This window comes from Canis lupus, chromosome 25, assembly GCF_003254725.2.
Source record: "Canis lupus dingo isolate Sandy chromosome 25, ASM325472v2, whole genome shotgun sequence".
NCBI lineage: Eukaryota > Metazoa > Chordata > Mammalia > Carnivora > Canidae > Canis > Canis lupus.
The window spans coordinates 7,153,639-7,181,425 of NC_064267.1; the positions used below are offsets into that span (position 1 = coordinate 7,153,639).

The following is a 27,787-nucleotide window of genomic DNA, read 5'->3' on the forward strand; positions in this document are numbered from 1 at the left end:
ATGACTTTCAAGGCAGGGAAAGAATCAAGGACAACATAGAAAGCAACCAGTAAGGGATTGGTGAACGAGAGTGATCAAGTTCTGTTTGGGTTGTGGGTCTGATACCTCAGGGAAGATGCCTGGTTGGTGGCTGAGTGGATGAATGGAAAGCTGGAGAAGACATGGATGATATTAACCATCATTCAAATACATTTCAGAGGTTACACTGAAAAGGGTTTCTTCTGGCTATCATTCCTTAGATTTTTCTTTAAATGAAATGGAATAATTCTTAAAGGATTAATTTAATCCTACAAATAATCTTAATTAAATTGAGACCAATAGTTAAAGAACCGAAATGCAGCCCATAAGCAAAAAATAATTCAAACAGCTAATTTGTATCTACTCCCTACCAAAAAAGAGACCTCAAGGTGTTGTCTGGTTCTAAATTGAAGATACATTCTTTTAAGAAAGGTCAAAGGACTAAACAAATTTCAAATCTATATTACATGTCCAAGGACTTTCTTCAGTCACTGCCACCTTGAGCTGTTACACAAGTATGCCAACTACCCAATGTTCCTGTTTGTAGACCAAGTTAACCATCTTATTTCTATCAGCACAGCTCTGTAGATTATAAACTGCAGTTCTTTCAGATAGAATTTCAAGCAGCCTTTATAAACAACCATCTAAAAGAGTACAAGAATAATCTCCAAAACAAAGCCATCTATAATTTTCTATGCATAAGAATACCGTAACCAGTAGTCTCTGGGCACAGCTCTCCAAACATCATCCAGGACCTGTCTCCATCATCTGGGCCCCAACCTACACCCAGAGCCTCACATCCACCTCCCCTGACACCCAGTCAGACAGATGTATGGAAGCAGGCAGCAGCTGACCTTGTTTGCCTTTACTGCAGACTTCTTAGCAAAGTCAATATGTAGAATTTCAACTCTGAGCACCAAGCCTCATGCCTCTCGAAAGTTAAGAGGAAGAACTAGTACAGTTTCACACCCAAATGAGTTTCATATCTCATCACTTCCCAACCCAGGTCTTTTACCATAGAGGAGTCAATTTCTTGAAAGCTCTCACACAGGGCTGTCCCTTGGATGAGAATCCATCAATCCTGAAATGACGTTCTACTTTTCCTTCATTATCTTATAGCCTTCCCTGCCTTCTGTTCTAGATGTGTTTCTTCAAAAAGAGTCCATAATTAACCCTGCTTACTCTTGGTGCTATTTTCCCCAGTTACTCTGTAAGTGTCCACTCCTTCCAAATTTGGCTCCATTCTCATATCCTCTGTGAAGATTCGTTTGGCTCCCCAGATGCATGTAGACATTCCTTTCCTACCACACCCTGAACATATGTAGTCGGATACCATACTTTGTCATGGTTCTTCATAAATTAGTCTCTCTTCACGAAGACCGTATACTCTACCAATGAGAGTTGAATAGAAACAACCTGAACATCTCACAATGAGATTATTTATTTATTCTTTCAGGCAAATATTTATTGAGTAGCTACTATGTGCCAGACATAGTCCCTAGATGAGGTGAAACGATCTAAAGGGACAACAATAAGGATTCATTGAAATAATCCATGACTAAGAGATTAAATGGAAAAAGTTGTTAGCTACAAATGATCATCAATAATTTTAATAAATTATAGTCAGCTACAGATAACGCATGTGCAGTACTACCTAATTTATGTAAATATACAGAATAAATAGACATAGGACAAGAGTCAATTTCAACTTTAAGATGAATAAACCAAGGCAGACCAATGAGAGATCCTCCCTGAAATTTTTCTGCTGTAGTAGAGGCAAGGGTCTATCCTGCCTCTGGAATAAATCTGGACTTGTTGGCATGGGATGACCCCCTCTGTAAAAAAGACAAGAATATCCAACTGCATGCACACACGAAGGAGGGGGGGGGATGGGGGGAGAGAGAGAGAGAGAGGTTGCCCCCTCCCCCACCCCACAATGGTAATAATTACCTGCAAGTCCAATCCCTGAAGTCCCTGGAGTTGTTTTCCAATTCTTTGAATTATCCATGTCCTTCTAATACAATCCTTTTTCTCCCTTAACCTAGTTTTAGTTGGGTTTGATAATTTGCAAATATGGAATTCCTAGATGCACATATACTCAAATTTGAGATTCGTAAGACCTCACTCAGGTAAAGGTATGCTTTTACAGTTAGGCAAGACAAAGGCCAAGGTTGAGTTTTTAAATCATGGTGTGATTTTGGAATGTTGTTATCTATAATCATTTTGTCTGGATTTTTCCAAAGTAGGTTCCATAAAAGGCCATATTCATAAGTGTAAACTTCCTTCAAATGAAGTAAAAAATATTTCATAACTCAGAGTAAATATAACAATAAATCAGAGATTAAGTTTCTTGCTTCATTTATCTGTATACAACTAATCAACCTCAGTTAATTCATTCTATTTAATACTAAATCATGCTGCCATAAAAATCTGTCCAAGTCACTGATGCTAGGTTGTTAGCAAAATATCCGGCTTGTGACCAGAATCCACCTAGTTCATTAATCACCATGTTCTCAAAGACACAGAGGAGTTCCAATCCCTGAATTTTATATCTCTGTTTTTCTAACAGCAACAAAATGAGAATGGTGAGGGAACAAGTCGGGAGACATCAGGCAAAATGAGAAAAAGAGACAAGAAGATAAGGAATTCAGATAAGGAATGTTTATCATACGGTCGGCAAAAGCATCCTGTGGTTCATCCATCAGCTGGAACCCTTTCAGTAAACATCTATTACTAAAATCACCAATGTAATTCTATAATACCCTCCTGAAACAGCTGCTCTCCAGTTTCAACAAAATTGAGCAAAGCATTTTTCTCATAATAGTCAGCTTTACTTTCTAAATGTTTTACCTCTGCCTCCTCACCTAATTCTCCTGCTCAAAATTATCAACAGCAGATGCCAACTGACTGACTCTCTCTGAGGCTTTAAGATCATTTATCAGTTCACAGGCTCATTTACGGCTGTTTGCTTTCGAAATAATTCAATTCCCCTTGCAGTAGAGAACCCTTCCTACCTAAAGAAAAAGTGACACGTAAGCATGTGAGGGCTTCTGCATTGTCAGACAAAGTAAAATTACAGAAATATAAAATATGTTTTGTGGAGGGGCACTTGGGTGGCTCAGCTGGTTAAGTGTCTGACTCTTAATTTCGGCTCAGGTCATGATCTCAGGGACATGAGATCGAGCCCCGTGTCAGGGCCCAGCATAGAGCCTGCTTAAGATTCTCTCTCTCCTTCTCAGGGGGGTGGAAAAAATATATATATATATTCTATACACACACACATACACACACACATACATATGTATATATATGCACGTAAATATATTTAAAACATATATATGTATATGTTATGTTTTTATTTTTATTTTTTGTTATGTTTTTATACATACGTATGTGGATATGATATTTTGTTTTTGTTTTTTTGTTGTTTTTGTTGAACATTTGGGGAACAGCTTAAGAAACTGCCATGCGACACCATGGAATGTCGACCAGGCATTACAGCGACCATGACAGCCACTTCTATGTGTTTCCAAATAATACATAAGGTGAAGAGCAGGATTCAATGAAGCCTGTTCACCAGGACTTCCTTGGAACCAAATCAGCAGTTGCATTTGGTTGCTGGAAGTTGACTGTTTCAAAACATTGCCGTATTTCAATATATTGTCAATATTTTTACATAGACAAGAGGAGGTGGTGGAGGGAGCTGATAAATAGGAAAGGCCAGGCAGTCCTGTCCTGGTGCCCTGTCTCAGGGAAGACACATATACATATGTATGTTTTATGGAGTAGCTAGCAGTAGAAAGTAATTACCCACACTTTCCTTCCCTCTTTCCCATTTGCCTTATGTGCTGGCAGTTTCTACACGGTTTAAATCACAGTTTTTCATGGCAGATTCCAGTCATGACATCAGGTTAGGAGCAGCCACAGCAACTTTGAAAATCCAAGTAGGATAGAACTACCTAGAAATTATCAGAGTGTGCTGTGTATAGTAAGGATAGGTAAGCACTGCTTCATGAAACTTTCATTTCAGTTGTGAATGTGTCAACTTTCTTATTGTGGGTCAAGTTCCAACTATTTGAAAGTCACCGGTCCAAGTTAAGGGATATTTTCATTCAGTAAGTATTTATGGAGCATCTACCTGCCTGGCACAGTTTTAGTACTTAGGGAGACAATAGTAAACAAATCGAACAAAAAGCTCTGCCCTCATGGAGCTTCTATTTTAGCAGAAGAGACAATAATCAGTGAAAGTAATAAACACTACTTACTATAAAGCATGTTAAAAGGTAATAAGTGATACAGAAAATACAGAACAATAAAAGACAGCCTGAGTGCCAAGGGCAGGAGATGCATTTTCTTGGTGGTGCTCACAAGAATCTTTCATTATTTTGCCGTTAAACATGTTGTGGTGTTAATCTTCATTTTACATCTTTGTAGGGCAAAATCCATATGTGTTCTCACTGAGCAAGAATCATTTCCATTAACATCTACCCTCACAGAATTTAAAATACCCTAATCCATAGTAAATAACAAATCAAGCAAAGGCATACTCCCCTCTACACCCCCAGAAAATCAGAATCAGAGAATGGGATTAACCCAAGCAGATTAGCTTCTGGCCTCAGCTCAGGAAGGCACCTCATCTTTCTGCCCCATTTCTGTGTCTATGGAAATTTTTTTACAGACTCCCTTTGTGATCCTCAAAGATTATACTTTATCTGCACACACACCCTGCTATATAAAAGCTGCTCTCCTTGGGCATTGGTCAGATTCATTTATAAATGTTCTTCACGGGATATAAATTAACACTTGGCCCTACAGTGTCAAGCAACTGCTAAATCTCTAGCTTCTGTCTGGGGATGGTGCAGGAAATCAAAGATTGTATTTTCAACAGCCACTATTATGCCAGAGGGATTTTGTTTGTTTGCTTATTGTATTTTGTTTTTTAATTGCTCTTATAGGATCTTCTCTTCTGAAGCTAAAAACCAAACCCCTAAAATCCTTCTCCACACATTTCATTTGCAGTACCTATAAATTTAGGGAGCTCTTCTTCCACTAGACCCCCCTCCAGGAAGTACTTCTGGAGTCAGGAAGTAGGTCTCTACTCCCCCAAAGGCCAGGTCGCTAGGAGAAGCAGTTTTAGATGGGGTGGTCAGGCCATGCATCATTCAAGAAGGTGGCTTCTGAGCATAGGCTTAAAACAGGTGAGGATGTTGGTTCTATGGATTGGGGCATCAGGTGGGATGGGGAGAACATTCTAGGCAGGGAGGAGAGGCAGAAGAAAAAAGTTCCTAAGGCACAACAGCAGAACCTTCTGCACCACTGGAAGACAGTGAGGGAGGGGCAGGGGGTGAGTTAAGGCCAAATGTGGCACACACCTGCAAGGATGTTTCCAGGAGGAGGAACTAGGGCAGTAATACCCAATTGATCTAACCACCTCCCCCCACCTCATGACGAAAGGGAAAATTTAAAGGGGATTAAACATGAAAGGAAGAGAAAAGAAGCTTTTTAATAAAATTCTAAATGCCATATTTTTTACTCCCCCTCTCCCTCGTTTCTCACAGATGAGCAATAAACACACAGTTTCTGCTATAACTCCTCCTGAGAGATTGTTTGCTTCCTTCCATTTTTCAGAAATTAGAATTGCAAAGGAAAATAAAATAAGAGCCCTGAACCGAAAGGCGCTTTTTCATAACTATTATTTGTGTTATCGTTATTTCACTGAACAAGTATTTACACGTCGGGCAAGGGATGCAGAGCGTACAGCATGGGATCAGAGCCCAGGTATGCAGAACGATCGTGACACAAGATTGAAAATGAAAGGGCCACCAGAAGGAGTTTTTATTTATTTATTTATTTATTTATTTATTTATTGTTTGTGTATTTATTTATTTTATTTTTTATTTTTTTTGAGAAGGAGTTTTTTAAAAGAAAATACAATGGGGCTTCAGGGAAAAGAAAGACTCCTTCGTGTGGAGAGGTCTTCGCGTAGGAGGTAATTTCCAGGCCATCTGTGGAAAGATGTGCAGGTCGAGGTGATGGAACAAGACATCTGAGACAGAGCACTGTGAGCGGAAAGCCAGCAAAGCTGTGGCAGCTCTCGGTTTTGAAAGTGGAACTTGCCCCAAGGTCCTCTACAACCGTGACCTTGCCACGCCTCCCCGGAGGGGTCTGTGTTCCCTCCTCTGGACTCTGGCGGTGGTGACTGATCAGACACAAGTGAAGCTGCGTGACACCACTTCCTTCTCGTTGATTCCCTTGGAGGTGCTTGTCTGCACCGACAGCCAATCATGCCAGAGCCCAGCCCTCCCAAAGCTTAAATGACTGCAAGGACATCTTCCTTGATCCTCACCCACCGTCGGTATTACATAGCAATAAGAAGTGGAACAGATAGATGCGGTTTAGAGTTTTTCTTTTTAAATATGAGTCCTGGTGAGTCTCTAGATGTTAATGAAGGTAGAAGCCACTGATGAGAATTTAGGATCACATTCTTCTCCATTTCAGAGGCTAATATGTGGACAAGGAGGGAACTTACTCTTGGTGTAGGCATTCAGTAGCACACCTGCGGCTGAAACTGTGCCGGGTCGGAGGCAGCGTGGAATCATGGAATGTACATTGGGAATGTTCAGGAAAGCAGATCCCAGTTCCAACCCCTGGCAGCCATAGGAAAGTCAGCTAACTCTCTGAGCCCCTCTACTAATTTACCTGCCCCCCAAAATACACAGATGCATTTTAGAATCTATAAGCATTAGTCAGTGGTACAGGTTTTTTTAAAAAAACTTATTTTAATTACATAAATTCATTCACGTAATTTAAAGTCAAATTGTACCAAAGGCTTGCCATGAAATAGTATTTTCTCCACTCCCTCTCAAACTCCCTCTCCTGCACCCTGCAGATGACCACATTTAACTTTTAGCTGGGGTTTTTTTTTTTCTAGTAATTACCATCATATTCTTAAATAATATGCTTATTTCAAAATTTAATAATGCATCATGTTAATGCAAAGATAGTTCTTTCACATTCCCCAATTTTCTTCCCTTATCCTCCCAAATGTCTGTTTGTATTTACATCAAGGTTCTTATATAAAAATTGTTCATTGCAAAGCCAAATACAACACTAATAACATCCTCTCCCCACTCCACCCTCTTTTTCAGAAAGCTCTTTACTTACCCTCAAATAAATAACCACCTCATTAAACTTGTAAAATACTCCATGTGTTTTAATGCTTTCATGATTCTCCATCTTATTCACCACCACACCACCTGTTCTATTGAGTACTTCCTTCACCTGCTCTGCTAGACCTTTCCATCTTCCTGGTTCCATCTGGATAAAATGCTGTCTAGAGCTGCTCTTGTCCTAAGATTTTTCTCTGTTTTTCATGAATTGGAACCATACTCTTTTGGATCCAATTTCTTCCTATTATTTGCCCTGTAATTTTGCTGGTGCATACTTTCCATTAGCGTCTTAGGACAGATTACATTGAAGGTAAGCTTTCTAAATCCCTACATAACTGTGCATTCATTGTTCTAGGAACTCAGTAGGATCTTTAAAGCTGAAGGCTCACGTTTAGTCCTGGGGCATATTCTTATATTATTTCTTTAATAATTTCCTGCCCTCTGCTTCCATATATTTCTTTTTGGAACTTCTCTTAGTCTAATGTTGAACTGTCGTACTTGATTTTTTCAATCTTTTTCCCCTGCCTTTAATACTTCCATTTCTTTGTCATTTTGCATTACTTTGCAGTCATTTCCCTTACTTTACCCTTCAAACTTTTCACTAAATTACAATCATATTGTTAATTTCTTTAATATTGTTTTTTTTTCAGTGTGTGTATATTTAATTTCCTGCACAATCTGTTTTTCCTGGTTTGCTTTTCCTGTTTATTTATTTTATTCTGTTTCATGTTGAGCACTTTCTTCAAATAATATTTTTTGATGCTTGGCTGTCTATTCATATTTAAGAGAAAAATACTTAAAAACTGGTAATACTTAAAAACGTATGGGATCACCTTATAAAGAGCAAGCTATACCCAAAGCTGATTGGCCAGGAAGCCAGACATTTCATTAGGGGACCATCTGAAAAGTCAGTGAATGAGAGCTATACTTTGGGAGCCATTCAAAGTCTTTCAAAGAAGGGAGAAAAAAAAGATGCTACCTGCTTACAGAGTGAAGAGGTGATGAGGAGTTTGTAGATACAATTCCACTTGAGCCCCTCTGTTCATCTCTGTGTCTACCCCCTGCTCTTTGCTCCCCAAAGTTCCACCTCCCTCTCTTTCAAATTCTCCCAAAAGTAAACCTTCTGTCCCAGGCCTGGGAGTGGGGGCAGGGTGTGAACATTCTCTATGATCGTAGATTATCTAATGACTTGACAAAAACCTATTTACGTCATTGAATAAAATCAGTTTAAGTGGATACCCAATTATGTATTTAATATTGCAGGATGTAACACCTGGCACTCACTACCAAATCCATACATTAGGGAGCATTATGCTCAAAAATCCACTTCTCTGGGGGCACCTGGGTGGCTCAGTTGGCTAAGCATCTGCCTTCAGCTTAGGCCATGATCCTGGGATCCAGGGATTGAGTCCTACATCAGGCTCCCTGCTCAGCGGGGTGCCTGCTTCTCCCTCTCCCTCTATTGCTCCCCCTCACTTGTGCTCGCTGTCTCTCCTGCTTGCTCTCTCTCTCAAATAAATAAACAAAATCTTAAAAAAAAAAAAAAAGAAATCTTCGTCTCCAACTTCTGTAATCACTTCATGTGGGGAAATCCCATGGTCTGTGAGCAGCACTGCAGAGAGAGGTGAAACCTGGTGAAGACTCCAGCCCTGATGGAGAACTTCAGGCAGGTCATGATGGACCAGACATGCTGGAGGCTTTAGGGTCATGACTCTCGCAAGGCTTGCAGATGACCCAGATGCTGTAGGTCAGAGGTTATGGACTCAAAATCCATAGAAAAGATTTGTTTGGTCCTTGTCATACTTAAAAAATTTTTTGAGACAACCTTTAAAATAGGAAATTTCACGCAAAATTCTGAATTTCCAACTTCTTTTGAAATCACAGAGGATCTGCCAGGACCATGCTTCATCTCTCCTGACAGGGATTTGGCTGGGGCAAATGTTCACTAAAGGCCATGAGCTTTCCTACTCCTGGCCCACTTCACCCAATTAAAACAACCGTTTTACCCCTGTTAGACATTATACTTTGCAGCCACCCGGCAGATCATGAATTTATCAAGATACCAAACCATGTATGATTCTGAGCTTCCTCAGAGAACTGTATTTATATGGGGGCACCTGGGTGGCTCAGTCGGTTAAGTGTCTGCCTTCCGCTCAGGTCATGATCCCAGGGTCCTGGGATCCAGCCCCATATCAGGCTCCCTGCTCAGCATCAAGTCTGCTTCTCCCTTTCCCTCTGCCCCTCCCTCCAGCTCATTCTCTCTCTCTCAACTAAATAAAGAAAATTTTTTAAAAAAGAAATAACTATATCTATATGTAATAAAATCCAAGATTACAAACTGCATATGTTAGTTGTGTTGTAGGTACGGGCACTCAATAAAATTTAATTGATTAAATTTACTTATATAAAGACATATATTTCTAAAATCAGTTTATTACCCCAACATGACAAAGTTGATATGGAAATCAACACTGTATTCTGAGGTCATAGACTCTGATTATTTCAAGTCTCTGACTTCCTGAATCCACTACACCTGTTGGGTCTCCTTGATTTTACTGTCACCAGCATTTTTGAGTCTGTTACCTCTTGCCCTGTATTGTATCTATCCTCAGACTATTCTTGAACTTGGGTTTCTAATTACTGCAAGAGGAAAGCACATCAGGAGTCTGCATGCCATTCGAAATTCATCATCTCCAAGAGAGGCTGAGCAAAAGAATTTACAGTTATGATCATGAAACATCCATCAGTTACTTTGAGAAATCATGGAAAATATGATGCTTGAAGAATGAACATTTTCTTAATTTTAAAGGGGATGAAAATGGGGATTTCAGAAATAATAGACTCAGGACTGAAGGTATATAATGGCTTAATAAAATTACATCAGCGCCGAGGAAGAGAACGTAAGGGGGAAACAACATGGATTCATAACATAAGGCTGCCCAACTAGCCTCACACTATTTTTATTGTGTTGTGTATCTTACCTAGGAATACAATAGGAGTCTAGGAATCTCTCTGTGTAGCCATTTTGACAATTGCCAGACCTCCTTGTGATATTCTTGGGGTCAAAAAAGAAGAAAAGTAGGATATATATATATATATATATATATATATATATACACTATATGCCACATACTGTCTGCTTGCATATTTGATGCTGGAAAGCTATATTTTAAAAGTAGTCATTGATTAAACAAAAATTTACTGGTTCTTACTGTCAAACACTGACAGATGTTTGCAACAGTGATTAATAGATGTCCCGCTGAGAGAAGGTGACTAACAACATTCCACAGAATTTACTCACAGTTTTATTTCTTTTCAACGTTTTTATCATCAAAAGGATGAAAATTCGCAAAGGATTAATCTGAAAATTTGGAAATGCTGCAAAGCTTGCTTCAAAAAGAGTTCTACAGACTGAAATGCTGTAAATATGTGCTGTAACTAACAAAGTTTAAAGTGATGATAAAATATTTTTTTTTTATTTTTATGCAACTTATAACAACAATCACAGTTCCCTGCCCTACTCTTTCCCCAATCTCCCCAGTTGCCCTTTGCAAAGGTATACACGGTTGACTATTACGGCTTTTGAAACTTCTACATTTCCATACTTCCATACTTTAGACAGTATCCATTGACTTCCTGTTATGGTAGGTGAGGACTTAGCTCTCTTATACAGCTAATTCAGCTCTACAGCAGGTTTTGGTTTGAATAATTAATCTTCCATACTGACATTGTTCTGCCAACATGACTATTACTCACAGCTGGACTTTGTAACATGGTAATTAAGACTAGGTTTTCTTTCTTATTTTTGTCTTCCTTAAAGTTAATAATTGCATTGCTTTTTCATTTCATTGGTTTTCTTTGTGGCTTATTCTCCCCACGCTTTCCAATAGACTGTCAGCATACATTTCCACAAGCTCACATCAGCCTCCAATATTTTTCTTGAAGACACACTTCCAGAATTTTCTCCTCTTCTGGAATGGTTGCTCTTAGTTCTGCTGCACAATTGACTTTCTAGGTCTACAATTCATCATTGCGTTCCGGGGTTAGACCTAATATTTTGTCTTCTTCCTTCTTCTTTCTTGTCTCCATTATGTTCTTCATAAAGGGTTCATGTAAGATTTATTTTTTGAGACTTTGAATATCCTGAAATCTCATTATTTTACCTTCCTCAATGGTTGGTAGTTAAATAAATATCAAATTCTGGTTGGAAATAAATATTTTTAAAAATTCTGTTTGGATGAGAGACACCTAATTCTGGGAAATGAACAAGGGGTAGTGGAAAGAGAGGTGAGCGGGGGGGGGGGTGTTGGGGTGACTGGGTGATGGGCACTGAGGGAGGCACTTGGTGGGATTAGCACGGGGTGTTATGCTAAATGTTGGCAAATTGAACTCCAATAAAAAAATTTTTTTTGATTAAAAAAATAAAAAAATAAAATTCTGTTTGGAAATAATTTCCATTCCCTTCTTCTGAATGGCATTCCTTACTGGTGTTGTGGAAGCCATGAAAATGCACTCCTCAGTTCTCCTGCCTAATTAGTGACACCAGTTGCTGTCCTTCTGGACCCTCTACTTCACTGGCCCTGAGGTCATGCTTGTCACAGACTACTCTCCCTTATGACTGACCATGGCAGGGGTACTAATGCAGACCCATTTCTGCAGGACACTGACTCCTTCAATAAGCAATCTTGGCTCAAGGGCTTCTCATTGGCCTGGCTGGATCTTTCTTAGACCTGTACTGCCATTTGAGACTCTTCCCTGCCAAACCTGTTTCTTGCCCACTTTCTTTCACAGGTGTTAGACATGGGTCATGGTCTAAAGGCTCTGCCTTCTGTGGCTCCTTCCTCTTTATCCTTCACAGTTGTTTCCTTCAATAAATGTTTTGCACATCTAATCCTGTCTTGACATTTGCATCTCAGAAGACCTAAACAAACACAAGTCGGGTTTCACTTCCTGGAAGGCAAAGAAAATGCCATTCTGAGAGATATTTAGGGGGTGGATAAATTCCTGGCACAAGATGGTGTCCTGACTGCCAAATATTTCACCAGCAGAACCTGGGGAAATGTCCTGGTGGAGGTGAATGACATTGCAGGTGCAATGATCCAGGCATCCCAATGCCTACAAGGAGAAGGGGACTGATTCGTTCCTGCTGTATTGTGCTGAGACATTGCAGAGAGATCATGAGAAATCATAAGCCTTTAATAAGCAGTCAAAGACTCAATATGAGAGCCAGAGGGTCTCACTGGTAGCTCACAAAGAGATCATTATCTCCTGCAATGGAAGTATACGTACAACTTAGCCTCAGATCCAGGACCTGGTAGAGATGCAGAACTCCAGAGATGTTTAAATGCTCAACCAAGGTAGGTCTGTTATACCAGGATCAGAGCCCTGGTTGGAAAACCTAAGACTCTGAAACATGGGAAGTAGTTGCTGGGATTTTCAGAGTCTTTGGAACCCATGGAGACTACAAAGGTCGCCTGAGCTGCCTTAGTTAGAGGCAGCACTTCCCTACACTGAAGAGGCCTCACTCTTCAAAGGCAGCAGTGCCTCCCTCAGGAGCCAACAGGCCACTAACTAGGGTGAAATCCTGGGGTTAAAACCTAGAGACAGCTGGGCCTGACAGAGGAAGAAAGACATTATATCCCAAAGTAGCTTCAAGATTTAGAATGTACTGGCAGGAGCCCAAGAAGTACCACTGGGAATGAAGGCCCTTGACTAAGGGACTAGAATATAAGGCAGGACAGGACAGAATTCATTAACTACGGGGGTAGTTTCTCCAAAAATGTGTGTTAATGCTCTGGCAAGGAGCTCAGAGATAGGGAAAACCTGCCACTAGAATGGCTCTGAGAAGCCTAGAAAAAGTTATGGCCCACATTGAGTGGACAGAAATGCTTGAGCTTCCCTGACAGCTGATAGAGGAAGAAATGCAAGAAGCTGGGAAAAGTAGGCATGCTGGAATGACTATGTTATATAGGGCCAAATAATCCACTAGAGTTCTGTGTCTCATATGAGCACTAGAAGGAGTTACACCATTCACCAGTGCCATCAGGAATATGCTAGTGAGGGGGCACCAGCATCACTCAGAAATTTAGTGGGGGCACTTCTCTGCAGGCCATGGCTGACAGTGGGAGAGGCCATCACAGAGCTGGGCTTGTTACCATCCATGGAGGCCATGAGTCTAGTGAACATCTGTCACCACACAGAGTCACAGTTCTTTTTCTTCTGATGAGAACTTTAAAATCTACTCTCTTAGCAATTTTCAAATATACAAAAGTGTTATGAACTATAGTCGCCATGCTGTACACTCCATTCCATGACTTACCGGGCAACTAGAAGTTTGTATCTTTTGACTGAGGCTTTTTGTTTGTGTGTTTGTTTTTAGCTTTTTCTCCCTGTATAGCCTCAGTTTCTTTAAGTTTCCTTCCAAAATAGTTGATTTTGTTGTTGTTTCCTTATTTGTATGGTTCTCAATCTCTCGTGTTAGAGGCCTTTCTCAGATGTCTGTTGATCTTTGATCTTCTACTCATATTTAAGAAGGAGAAATAAAGAACCTGATTGGAAGGTCTGAGCGTGTGGGTGGGGTTTGCTGACTCTGAGCATCACTGTAGAGGGATCTGTCTCCACCAGCTATTGTGGAATTGGTAGGATCGGCATCTTAGGTCCTTCCACATGAGCTCATCAGATTCCCTAGAGAAGACTCTTCTATCACTACTTGGGGAGTAAGCCACACTGCCAGCATTCTCAGAGCCTGATGGGTGAAGAGGGTGGGCATGGGGCTGGGGACCTGGAGGTGTCTCAGCTTTCAGCTGCATATGTTTATTTAATCCTTGTTATCAGTAGAGTGCTCATGCCCTCAAATGAGACTGATGTCCCTTAGCCTAGACACTTTCCATTCTATACTCTCGAAAAAAAGTAACCTCTAGTTTTCTCCTCAACGGAGAAAGAGCAGATGCCCAGCAGTGAGGAGAAGGGGGTGATCTTGAAATGTAGTTCTTTCTTAAACAGTTTTCAACCAATTCTTATGTGAGCACTTCCTTTCCCTCCAGTTCCAGAATATCTGGTCTTGCTACTCTCAGAGCTTCTTGAAAATCCTGCAATTTGTTCTTGGCTTCTCCCACTACCAACTTAACAGTCTGCCTTCTTGTGTCTGCTCAGTCAATAACACTTGTCCATCTGCTTTTCAGCTCTTAAAGCTTTGCTGCTACTTTGCTTTCTCCACTATGGGTCTTTCTCCACCTCCCTTCCTTCTTCTCTCCCACCCTCTTTTCTTCCTCCACCTTCTTTCTTTAAGTTTCTTTACCACAGTTTGACAGGGTCTCAAGAGAGAAAAGAAAACCTTAATGGGTAAATTCAATCCACCTCCTTTTCCCAGAAATACTATTATTTCTCCCTTGCAAAAGTAATACATTTTGCTTATGGAAAAATTAGAAAGTCCAGATAACCAGAAAGAAAAAAAATCATCTGTAAACCACCATCTAGAAACTTTTTTCCTTTACCAGTTTGTGTGTGTGTGGCGGGGGGTGGGGGTGGGGTGGGGGGGGTGCACTCTTTTATTCCTGAAACAAACATTCTGCATGCTCCCTCTCTCTGAGCCTTGTGAAGCTCTGGACATAAAATAAAAAGTGAGCTAAACATGGTTCCTGGCATCTCAAAGCTGAGATCTGTCAAGGGAAGACAAACATTTCAATAAAATGGGCTAAATATCATTAAAGGAGTAGTACAGGATTTTACGGCAGGAGAAAGAAGGAGTATCAAATCTAGGTTTGGGCATGTCAGGAGGGGGCTAGAGAGAGTCTCACACTGCCCAGGAACTGTAAAGTGCTGACTACGTAGTCACACTTATTTATCAGCTGAGATGTTTAAGAAGCATCACATAACTGGGATTTTTCTCTTAACAACATACCATGTGCAACTTTTTAACCACCCTACATCAACTTTTATTATTATTATTTTATTTTATTATTTATTCATGAGAGACACAGGGAGAGAGGAAGAGACACAGGCAGAGGGAGAACCAGGCTCCTCATGAGGAGCCCATTGCAGGATTTGATCCCAGGACCCTGGGATCATGCCCTGAGCCACCCAGGCATCCCCTACATCAACTTTTTAATAGCTAAATACCATTCCACTGCACATGTGTACAGCTATTACTTTAATTGATCATCTTAATATATTTAATTTCCAATTTTTGAGAATTATCCACCATCTGTGGTAACCCTCTTCGTACCTTTGCACATTGAAGATGAAATTTACTGAGATTAAAAGTTCAAAAATAAGGGCGCCTGGGTGGCTCAGTGGGTTAAGTGTCTGCCTTTGGCTCAAGTCATGATCCCAGACTCCTGGGATCCAGCCCCACGTTGGGCTCCCTGCTCAGCGGGGAGCCTGCTTCTCCTTCTCCCTGCTCTCTCTCTCTCTCTCTCTCACTCTCTCATAAATAAATAAATAAATAAATAAATAAATAAATAAATAAAACAAAACGTTCAAAGGTAAACAACAAAAGGTGATTTCAAGAGAGATCTGGCTCAACAGCAACTCACATGGGGAAACATTAAAAAGCCTGAGAAGGGGTGGCCCAGGTAGCTCAGCGGTTTAGCGCTCCCTCCAGCCCAGGGCCTGATCCTGGAGACCCGAATTCGAGTCCCACGTCAGGCTCCCTGCATGGAGCCTGCTTCTCCCTCTGCCTGTGTCTCTGCCTCTCTCTCTCTCTCTCTCTGTGTCACTCATGAATAAATAAAATCTTAAAAAAAAAAAAAGACACCTTGAAAAATTCTAGGTTGTTTCCAGCTTCTCTCCCTCCCTTTCCCCTGATGCTTCAGGCATTCCAAGTCCTGCCCCTGTAGGGGGAATGGTTACCTCTCTCAGCTGTCCTGACTGCCTGCTGCTTTCCTAGAATGCCACAGGCCCCCCCCCCCTCCTCCGCTCTCCCGACACCCCACCCCCCCCCCGCCGCCCCGCTCTGTGTTGGGTGCCTGCACTCCAGCCCACACCTATTTTTGTAAATGAAGCTATCCCAGGACCCTGCTGGGCCCATTCAGTCCCTCGTTGCTGATGGTGTGGACACACACTGCATGACCTGCAAAGCCTAAAACCTAGCCCTCTGCTGAAAAGCCTGCCAGCCCCTGATCTCATCAGTATAGTTTTCCTTGACTGCCCCCCAAAATTCTTACTCATCCCCCCTTTCCTGGCACCCCCCACTCTTCCTGGTACTTATTATAATAAGGCGCTTAAGACATTTTAATATAATTATTTGACAACCATCTCTCCCCAACTCATCTGTAAGTGACATGAGGGCAGGGGTCTTACCTTATCTTTCTTTCTGTGGTGATGTGAGACCCACCAGCCTTAAACCACCAATCACTACCCCCAACCCCAGCCTCTTCTACAGCTGGGGCAAACCTGAAGACTCTGAGAGAGAAGTCTTTGGTCCTCCGTGGGTGCAGGGAGGCTTTGCAATGGAACCCTGGCCAGGAAGACTGGAAAGGGCGAGGCGGCTGGTTCACAGTAAACACAGTCCCTATTAGGTAAATATGAGGAAATGGATCTCTCACATAGGCCTAAGAGTGTGCTTTGAAAATATCCCTCCTCGACTTCTGCTCGACTTCAGACCATTTCAGGGAGGATGTACCTGAGCCCTGAGCAAACACCCTACCACTGTTGTTCCCATCTCTGCCAAGCCCCAGCAGAAAGGCCTGAGATTGAGTAAAGAGATGCCAACACCAGGAAAGAACTAGGGTCACTGATGGGGAAGGGGCTAGAGGGAAAGACTAAGTGCTAAGGAATCCAGAGAGAAGGGCGAGTCATGTAGGAAGGAGAAGGGGCATCCCCAACAGGCTTGCAGGGGCCTGGAAGTGAAGTACATTCTCTACCACCCTTACCTCCCCTGTGGGTTTGCAGGCATCCCCTAGACCTTACAAAAAAGAACCTGAAAATATAGCCAGGAGTCCCTATTCACTTCAGGATCCTGAGCCTGGAGACCTCGGGCAGCTTATGCTCAGTCATCTGCATCCATCTCCAAACCCCTGTTAAGGATGACGGGACAGAGACAGGCCCGATAGGTAACCCTAGACTGCTCTGCTTCTTGGAGACCATGACCCAGCCCCTACCCCCAGGAAATAGGAAGATCAACTTTTCCATCTCCTGCCCCATCTTTTCGTCGTCAGAAGATACAGAGGCCTCTCTAGGGTCATATTTGCATTCTCAGAATTCAACAGCATGCCTGCCTGCCACATAGTAGGCTCTCAGGAAGTGGGCCTTGGCTAAATGTCCAGCTCTCTATGATTCTTCTTGGGGCAGATGTTAGCATGAAGAGAAAATACTTAGGCAGAACAAAGTGGCCTTTTCAGACATTTGAAAGGCAGTCTCATCACAAAGCAGTTAGTTTTATTCTTTGAGGTTTGGAAAGGTCAAGACCCAACCAGGGTTGAGTCCTGTGCTAAAGCCCTGAAATGAAAGGCAGGCTTCCCATTCAATATCAAAGATAGAACTGAGTGTGTTACTTGGGAGGAGCAGAGTTCCTCTTGCTGCAAATAGTCAAGCAGAAGCTGGAAGATCCCATTAGGGTAACTGCAAGTGGTTTGTCCTGAGAAGAAATTTGATTGAGGATTATCCCGGGTCCCTTGTATTTCCAGCATTCTAATTATCAAATAAAGGTGCACTATAGGGACACCTGGGTAGCTCAGTGGTTGAGTATCTCTGCCTTTGGGTCAGACCGTGATCCTGGAGTCCTGGGATCGAGTCCTGTATCAGGCTCCTTGCAGGGAGCCTGCTTCTCCCTCTGCCTATGTCTCTGCCTCTTTGTGTCTCTCATGAATAAATACATAAAAACTTTTTGTTTTAAATGTGCACTATAGACATGGAAATAGTATTTGCTTAACCGTTGTATTTAAACTTACTGTATATCACTGCTTTGTTTATTTTGAGTATTTTATCAAACCACAAAGATAATGGTTCATGGATGATGTTCTGTCATCCATACTTCAAACCATAATGTTATTAATAAAAAATCTATTCAGACCGAGACCACAAAAGTTCACTAAAGGTTTATCTTTAGTTTAGTCAATATATCAAATTGCTGCAGTCGTAAACTTAAGTATATTTCTTTTAAACACCAAGCTCGGTTCAACAGAGTAAGTTGGTAATGTGCTTTATGAAAATAAAGTATTTCAAAAATGATTTGAATAATCTTTGGTCAAATGCTATCGAAATAATTGCAAAGATTTCATTCCATTGAGTACTATAAGTTGCAAATGAAGAAGTGAAGCAACAATTTCTAAAATGTTTAATTCCTTTCTTCTAAATAGCTCAAGAGTACCATTTCCCAAGTGCTTTCACTTTTTTTATTATTACGATAAATCCATACTTCACCTTTGTAGAGCTCTTTACATTTTTCAAGACATGTTGACATTCATGATTTTGTTTTCCTTCTCACAATTTATCGGGGAGGTAGGCGGTATGGCAGAGATTGCTGGTTCTTCTGAACGATCTGTTCCCACCTGATTTCAACAGAATTGGATTTGCTACACTTCCAGTTGCACAGCGGGACATAATTCCCAGGTTCCTTACACCATGTGACTGAGTAGCTCGGCCAAGGGGACCTGAGTGGAAAGGACCATGCAGCCCTCCAGGTCAGGCACTCATGAGCCACAGTCTTCCCCTTCCCTCTTTCTCTGTCACCGGATGAAATGGTCTACTACTTGCCCAGGAAATGCACAAAGGTCATTACCTGTCTGGGCAAGACATTTTCCCCTGTTCTTCCTCACTGCTTTAAACTCTTCCCCAGATTTGTGTGAGAAAGCAGACTATAAGTATTCAACTAAGACGAAAGAAAAAAGGGGACACCTGGGTGGCTAAGTGGGTTAAGCCTCAGACTCTTGCTTGAGAATCAGGGTCGTGAACTCAAGTCCCGCACTGAGCTCCATGCTGGGTGTGGAGCCTACTTAATAAAGAAAGAAAAAAGATATACTGAAATAGAGATTATTTTACATCTACATTAATTCCTTCATTAGAATTTATATCAATTATATTCTTCCTTATCAAGGGCTGAGATAACCACTAAACATTAAAAAAATAATATGATATTATTGTCTATGACCTCAAGGAGTCACAAAAGAGTAAACAATCCATGCTGCCTGTTGTTATTACATGATGGGAATATTTGTGTCAAGCCTCTGAAGGCTAAGTAATGGTGTATAGTGATCTTTCACACTACTTTTGTATCCAGAATATATCAAGGTAGAGTATATAAAAAGGAAATTATCTGTTGAAGTATCTATTTACCTTATCAACACATATCTTACTTATCCTATAGGTATACTTATCTGTTTAAGTATGGATTACAAGTATAATTTAGCAGTTTCCTGAGAAGATGTGGATCCTGGAGGACAGTGACTATGTATTTTTACTCACCCACTCTTATCCTCCCAATAGGCATGTATTCCATTCTCCTCCTACACCTCAACTTTCCTTCATGCCTTAAAAAGATGACATTCATTGAAAGAAAGGCACATTTTGTACAGGTTAATTATAATAAAATTCTGGCTTAGAACAATCTTACTGTTTGAAAAATTAATATAACTCAGAAGGGTTCTATAAGCCAAAGCTATGACTAACTACATAGTCAGGTATACTGTTTTGCATTCATTCATTTTGTACTTAAGAAGTACGCATTGACATTATTCGAATGCTGAGTAGTTCGTATTTTCCCTCTTTTCTATTGACATTGCTAAACATTGCTATGATTTTGAAATTATTAGTCTTTTTTCCTATTCTTAAAATTTTTCTTGGACTTGACTGTAACCTTTAAAAAACGCAATGTTCAATCAGATATTCAAAGAAGAGTGAGTCAAGCTGCCCTGGAAGATATTTTAACTATTTCTGATTAAACACACTAAGGAACTCAGTACTATTCTACAAAACACATTAACTTCCAACCAAGTTGATTTTTACATCTATGTACCAAATATATTTTAATGAGAGGAAAATTGGCAAAGTGCTTCCCAAAAGCATGTGGCATATACAATTTGAGCATGTATCTGGCAGATAAACTGCCTTCATTATTACTTGAGAAATGAAAAGTCATCCAGATGACAAAAGTCATGCTACTAAAGCCAGCCAGGAGACTTCCCCTACCTCCCATTCTGGAAACGTCTTCATAATATTGCACAGTGACTCTAATTTTTAATTGGTGGTTTTTACAATGGAATCATAAATCTGACGATGAACCTTAAATATTTACTGAAAATGTCAGATTCTGCTCCTTTATGCTTACTGATCTTTCTGGTTAGGATTTGGTACTTCCTGTCCCATTGGAAAGTGGCTAGAAAGATTGACAAAGAGAGTAAGAGCAAATCTTAGGAGCATCTGCTTATAAAAGCTATTAAATGGCCAGAAGCCACTTTCTGAGCACCTACCAAGGACATGGTGGCACTTTAGGATAGACGAAGTGAACATGGTTTCCTCACTGAAGGAATTGCCCAACCCAACCAGTAGAAAAGTGAAAGAAGGCAAATGGTTACATGAAGGAGGCCTGTGGTAGGAGGCATCAGAAATGAAGCACAGTGGGATTTCAGAGAAGGAAGAGATGGCAATCAGGTGTGGAGCCAAAGGGAATGCGTGAGCTGGTCATTGAAGGAAAGGTGGGATTTTTAATAAATAAAGGACTTTGTCTTGCTCACACATGATGATATAGCCTTGAGAATGCCCATCATGGCACACTGCAAGAAGCAAGGGCAGAGGCAAGGACATTAGGCAAGAGGCTATTCCAATGACCCAGGCAGAATCTGACAGGGACTTGGATCCGTGGCTGTAGATAAAAAAAAAAAAAAAAAAAAAGTGGTTGGATTCTGGATACATTTTGAAGGTTAGATAGGGCTATAGAATTTGTTGATGGATGGAAAGTAAGATGTGAGAAAAAGGGAGGAGTTAAGGTTTCGGGCTAAGCCAACTGAAAGAGCAGAGTTGCCATAATGGAGATGAGAAGAACAAAGGTTTGCTTTTGGCTGTGTTCAATATGGCGTGCCCATTGAGCATCTAAGTGGAGAAAGCAGTTGTCTCTCCAAGTCTGGAGCTCAGAGCACAAGTTCTGGCTAGAGACTCAAAACTTGGAATCATCAGGATCTAGAGTATTTCAAGAGTTCACTTGGAGTAAATCTAGTGAAGAGGCCCCTCGATGGAGCCCTGGGCCCTCTAACATCTACAGGCAAGGTGTGGAGAACACAGCAGTCACCAGTGAGCTGAGAGGGAAAGCAAGAAAGCCAAGTTGAGGAAATGTGTTGAGAAAAGAAAATAGTGTCTAGATATATGCCGCAGAGAAAGGAACTAAGACACGAGCATTGATTTGAATGCATGGCCTGCTCAATACCAGTTGTGTCTGTACCATCCATTAGTGTCCAAAGATTTCTGTTTTCGTCCCACCTCCTCATGTGAAAAGCAGTGTCTTTTCCCACAGGTTCCCTTACAAGCGTTTGCAAGACTCTCATGTGGGAGGTCCACACGTATCTTCAACTGGGTCCTGGTCCTCTCAGAAACCCATGGTCAGAACAAAAACTCAGAACAAAAACTCCGGGGCTGGAATCACAATCTCAGGCCTTCAGTGCAAATTTTTCAGGGGATGTCAAGAATGACCTTCCCAGGGCTGTGAAGGCACAGCAGTCTCTCTTCAAGTCAAGAGAAAGGGTATGTCCTCTTTCTGGGTGATGCTCAGGTGAGCAAAGCAACGTGGGCTCCTAGAGCTCTGTGGGGGAAACCCTGCTTTTAGTTCTGTTTCTCCCTCTGTCTCTGTCCCTCTTTGGCTCTTTTACCCCCACACACAGACACACCTACACACACGGACTATTTTTTCAAGGTTTAGCTCAGTACCAGGACTCCAAAAGAACATGGAGGCCTCCATTTTGAGCAGAGCCCCCCATTATTCACCTTGCAGTTTGTTTGGCCTGCCTCCTGTCCTCCAGGCCATCAGACCATGATTATTGAATGGAGGCAGGGGAAGGGGAAAGTCTGGCTCGAATTCCCAGTAAGGGGTCTCCTTAGCCCACCTGTAAATTAGTGGCACAGAATGGGGCAGGGAAGAGGTGCTGGCCAGCTTCATCCTTCGTCATCATCAGATCCCCAAATGCAAAAGTATATGCTAGGGGTTTCGTGGCCTTGACAGCAATTTTCTAGGTCCTGGCTGAAATGTTCTATTACCAAAATCTGTAGCATATGTTTTATCTTTTCCAATAAGGTCAAAACTTCCCTACTTCCCTCTCCCTAACACATCCACTGAGAAAGAACACTGAAAATAGAAGGAAAATATCTCCTATGAAAAACTTAATATGCTTGATGACAAATGATCTCTTCACAGTATATAAGACTGACTGAATTCCAAACCAAAGAAATTTGAAAGCAAAATTAATATTTTACAGCATTTTGTTTGCAGCATCGGCAAAACCAAGTGTCCACCTGTTACTAATTTCTTATGAACACAAAGTCCACTCTGCTTCTGGGAAGGATGGTTAGTGTTTGTCAAGTTTTTTTGCGTAAACATACAAAAATATAACTGAAAAGTTCATCAGAGGGCCAAAAGTGGGAATAAGAATCCAAAGCCTGTTGACTATTCCAAATACCAGAGTTCCAGAAAGCTTCTACAGTCCCAACTCCTGATAAGTGAAATTATCATGAAAGTCACTGTAATAAAAATTGATGACTTTTGTATACATGCAGAGTTTATTACATGCACTCTAAAAACAGAACTTGTATGATTTAAATCTAAAGAAATGATTTTGTAAGGACACCTGGGTGGCTGTGGTTGAGCATCTGCCTTCGGTTCAGGGTGTGGTCCCAGAGTCCCATAATGGGGTCCCACATCGGGCTCCCCTCAAGAAGCCTGCTTCTCCCTCTGCCTATGTCTCTGCCTCTCTGTTTCTCTCGTGAATAAAGAAATAATATCTTTTTTTAAAAAAGCAGTGATTTTTCAGGGATGGTCTATTAGGTCCTCCAGCTGGTCCACAAATATCTTATTTGTTTCTGGTATGAACTAAAATTTGCCTATGTTTTCTTCAGAAGAGGGGCCAGTTCTTCCCATAACTTTTCTATCACTAACCATGAACAGGTGACGTTGAGGGTCTTCTGATTCCTCAAAAAAAATTTTTGACAGACTGAAAAAGTTTCCTACCATAGCTTTAAAGTATCTTAATGAAAAAATATATATCAATCTGAAATAACAAGTTTTTTGGTCCAACAAATCCGACATTCTTCTATGAGCTGTGGTAGCAAACCGAATCTGACATACAATCAAATTTAGCCATTACTGCAACACTAGCAGCAGCTCAGAGCGCTGTGTCACCTCAATAACCCAGAGCTGTCCTACCTCAATTATCTATGGCTTCAATTAAAAGTGTGTAGAAGTGGTTTTCATCTTGAATTCGTTCAAAATACGTGGCTTAATTCTCAATTTCAAATAGGTCTTCAGTAGGCTCACAAGTCACCAAAATACAGTACCAGAAGTTAGACATTTAAACATTTTTATTAAAATGTTTGCACATACACATAAAAAATCCTTTCTCTCCTGTACAAAACTGTACAAAATGTACCAACAACTGACATCATTATAAAGGAACCTGCAGATCAACGGGACCTAATCTTGAACACCAAGTGAAGGAGAAATAGGAGGAAGAATTATTTGAGAGACAACTTTATCATGGCTCATCAATAATGCCTGCTGTCAAAATGTATTAAGGCATCGCACAAGGGTGTCAACATCAGTTGTGTCAGGCTAATAATCTCATCTCTAAGGAATCCTGGAAGTTGGAGAAAGGGTCACGGAAATGCAGTTGTTGGAGGGCATACTCTAGATCGTCCCGTAGTCGTAGAAACAACTGTTTTTAGGGCTAGCTCTGTTTAAGATTGCATAAGGGGGTCTTCACACTCCTGATGATTAGTATGGTTGATGGATGCAGTTCTGCGTGCCACAGAAAGAACCTTGGAAGAGTTTAAGCCCGGCTCTCCAGGACATGCGATTCTGACACCTTTGAATTTGCTTCGGGTGTGCATGGGCCACACACGCAAAACAGATCTGATTGGATTAAACACTGAACTCCTGACATCTCCACAAACTCTAGCAGAGGGTCATGCTGTCTGCAAGGCTCCCTAACCTTGCAGTTTCTCTTGGCCACCCTCCTCAGTCTCCCCTTCCGGACTCTCAGGAAAGCGTCCCCTCCTTACCTGTAGGGCTTCCCCTACACCCAGAGAAGGGAGCTCCCCACCCCCTCGATTCCCAGCTGCTTGGCTTGCCAGGGCAGCCCCAGCGGCCCGGTTCCTCCCCCGGGAGCCTCCTCGGGTGGGTGGTCGAGGCTGGAGGCTGAGGCGCCCCGCGCCCCTGGCGTCCCGGGCCCCTCCCTCCCCGCGGGCCCTCCGCCTGGCCCCGAACTCACCAGGAGGAGGTTGTGCGCCACCAGGTACCCGAGCCGCGGGCTGCCCCGGACGCCGGGGGCCAGGCGCCCGGTGGCGTAGCCGTGCCAGGCCACCACGTAGGGGTTGTCGATGGTGATCCAGTACTTGACCTGGCCGCCGAAGTGGCGGAAGCAGAGCTCGGCGTAGTCCCTGAAGTGGTCGGCCAGCGCGCGGTGGGCCCAGCCGCCGTAGGCGTCCTGCAGGCGCTGGGGCAGGTCCCAGTGGTACAGGGTGACCACGGGCTGCACGCCCAGCTCCCGCAGCCGCTCCAGCAGCCGCCGGTAGTAGCGCAGCCCCTCGCGGTTGGGGGCGGCCGCGCTGCCGTTGGGGAGCACCCGCGCCCACGAGATGGAGAAGCGGTAGTGGGTGACCCCGAGCTCGCGCAGCCCCTCGGTGTCGCGGAAGACGTTGTTGTAGCCGTCGCTGGCCACGTCCCCGGTAGCGGGCGGGGACGGAGCCCGGGCGCCCGACGGCAGGCCGGCCGCGGGGGGCGCGCCGGGGGGCGCGGGGGGCCGGTGGGTGAAGGTGTCCCAGATGGACGCGCCCTTGCCGTGCTGCCGCCAGCCGCCCTCCGTCTGGTAGGCGGCGCTGCCCACCGCCCAGAGGAAGCCGTCGGGGAAGGTGTCGTGGAGGAGCCCGGCGGCCTCGGGGGCCGGAGGCTGCGCGAAGCGGGCCCAGGTCTGCGCCCCGTCGCCGGGCTCGGCGTGCAGCCGGCGGCCGCCCAGGGCCAGCAGCAGCAGCAGCAGCAGCGACGGCGGGGGCAGGGGCAGGGCCCGGAGCAGGGGCAGGGGCAGGGCCCGAGCCCGGGGTCGGAGCAGGGGCAGGGGCAGGGGCAGGGGCCCGGGCAGGGGCGGCGGCGGCCGCGGGCGGCGCGGCGGGGCGCGGGCGGGCATGCTGCGCGGGAGCCGGGCGCTGGGGCCGCGCCGCACCCCTTTATGCCCGCGCCCCGCCGCGCCGCCCGCCCCCGCCGCCGCCGCCGCCCCGCCGGGCCCCGCTGGCAATAATTACCTGCGAGGCGGCGCCGCCCCCCGCGTCGGCGGCGGGGGCGCAGAGGGCGAGCGCGTCGGGACGTCGGAGCCCCCGCGCCCGTGCCTCCGCGCTCCCCGCCGGCCGCCGAGGGGCCTGGCGACGCCACCTGCCCTGCCCGTCCGCGCACCTGCGGGAGGAGCCGGGAGCCCGCGTCGGTCTGGGAGGGGGGCGGCCCCCGGCTGCCCCGAGGGGCGCGGGGCGCGGGTTCTCGGGCTGCCCTCCCGGCTCTGCGGGCGGAGAAGCACCGGCCTTCGTCCCCGCCCCCACTCGGAGGCCCAAACAGTTCCACACGGACATTGCTGGATCCGATTCGGAACCGCATGAGATCCTTTGAGGACGGCGAGGTGGGGAGGGAGAGCCCGGGGAGCGGGGGGCGGAGGGACGGGGGGGGGGGGTCTTGGGTCCCCCGGGGGGCTCTAGGTAAGATGCTCCCCCCGGGGAGCCGCCTGCTGGAGAAGGGGTGGGTGGTCCGGCCCCAGGCCCCAGGCCGGAAAGCCTTCAAGGAAGAACAAGGAGCTTGGGGGGCCTTGACACTTTGCTTTACAATCCCTCATACTGTTACCTTCTTCTTTTTTTATCTTTTTTTTTTTTTTTTAATGTTTATGATAGTCACAGAGAGAGAGAGGCAGAGACACAGGCAGAGGGAGAAGCAGGCTCCATGCACTGGGAGCCCGATGTGGGATTCGATCCCGGGTCTCCAGGATCGCGCCCTGGGCCAAAGGCAGGCGCCAAACCGCTGCGCCACCCAGGGATCCCTTCTAACCACTTCAAACTAGTATTCTTGAGTTAGGCCTTGCAGAATTACTTGCCCATGGCCCAGAGGAAGGGGAAGGTGACGTTTCATGTCAGGACCGTTTTTGAGTTTCTTATTAAAAAAATAATGTGTTTTTAAAAAAGCACACACACAAAAACCAAAGTACCAAGGTTTCAACTTTGAAAAACTGTCATTCACCTTTTTTTATCCTTTTGCATCTGTTGTATGAGTAATCACGTTTTAGCCTTGAGCTCTGACTTAGCAACTAACTTATCTGTGCCACGCTGCGTTCGCAGCTGTGCCGGAGCTCGAGGTCCCCGGGTCCCACCACTGCCACCTGTGCTAAGAAGGGAAAGGGGTAGAAGGATTTAGACTAAGCAACCACTCCCACTCACTACAACAAAAGGGATTCATGATGTCAGAGAACCCTTTACACAGAAGTTGCAGAGAGACACAGTATCTGTTTGAGGGTGTGTGTAGACTATGAGTAACTGATGTACATCGGGGGCGGGGGGCGGGGGGGGGGGGGGAGCGGACAGCATGGGCCTCACCTTTGTGGGCTGGAGTGGAACAGTATCTTCCCCAGCCTTAGGAATCTCATCTGTAAAATGCAGGTGGCCATGTCCACCCTGCCATCTCAGAGGCCCATGAAATGCAAATGTAAAAATGTGCGCACAGATGACTCAGTCCTGGAAAGCACAGACAAATGTAAGATCTTGCTAGTATCCTTCCCTCCCTCTCTGGTACCACGTGCCTCACTCTTGGCACACCTGCCCCCTTGTGCCAAGTGATGAAGATCCTCACCGAGGTACATCTCTTCTTGTCAAAGGATCATCCTTGTGCTGTTTCTTATGTAAAAGCAATAAAGGTTTAAATGTTGCAGGCGCAGGTGTTTTTATTGATTTATTTTAAATGTAAGCACAACAAATGTATTTCAGTATTTTATTAAATATTCCCAACTCCAGCTAGCATATATTATCATGATTAGTCAGATTAAGCCATCAGACTGAAACAAGACATATTGCTATTCTCTTACATGTGGCATTTACATTTTTCAATAAATGTGAAATAGCAAACAGTGACACTTCAGCAATTAAAAAAATTATGCCACACAACTACACGGGCACACTTGCTTCCAGCTAAATTAAAAAGCTCCTATGTCTGCATACTGGATCACATTTCCCTTCTAGAGCTGAAGACTACAGTATTTGCTGCACTGTAGCTTATTAAGTTTCAATTAGAAATGCTTCACGGGTCTCATGGAAAATAGCTTAGACTTAAGTGTTAGTTTATTGATGTATGGTCTGTTTGCTCAGGACAGATTTTATCTATTACTATTTTTATTTAGCCAACAGTTAAAAAAAGAGGTTTTTGTTTTCGTTTTGAGTGGTGA

The 27,787-nt window shown here is 43.7% G+C and overlaps 1 protein-coding gene across 1 annotated transcript in view; it reads right to left on the bottom strand.

The window, feature by feature from the left end:
- KL (klotho) overlaps positions 1-25,937 on the bottom strand; it is a 46,381-nt gene extending 20,444 nt beyond the window's left edge. Inside the window, exons 1-2 of the mRNA XM_035695904.2 lie at positions 25,620-25,937; positions 24,593-25,366 (exon numbers count right to left, since the gene is read on the bottom strand). Coding sequence (XP_035551797.1) covers positions 24,593-25,366; positions 25,620-25,937 — 1,092 coding nt within the window. The remainder of the gene's footprint in view (positions 1-24,592; positions 25,367-25,619) is intronic.
- Between the last annotated feature and the right edge of the window lie 1,850 nt (positions 25,938-27,787).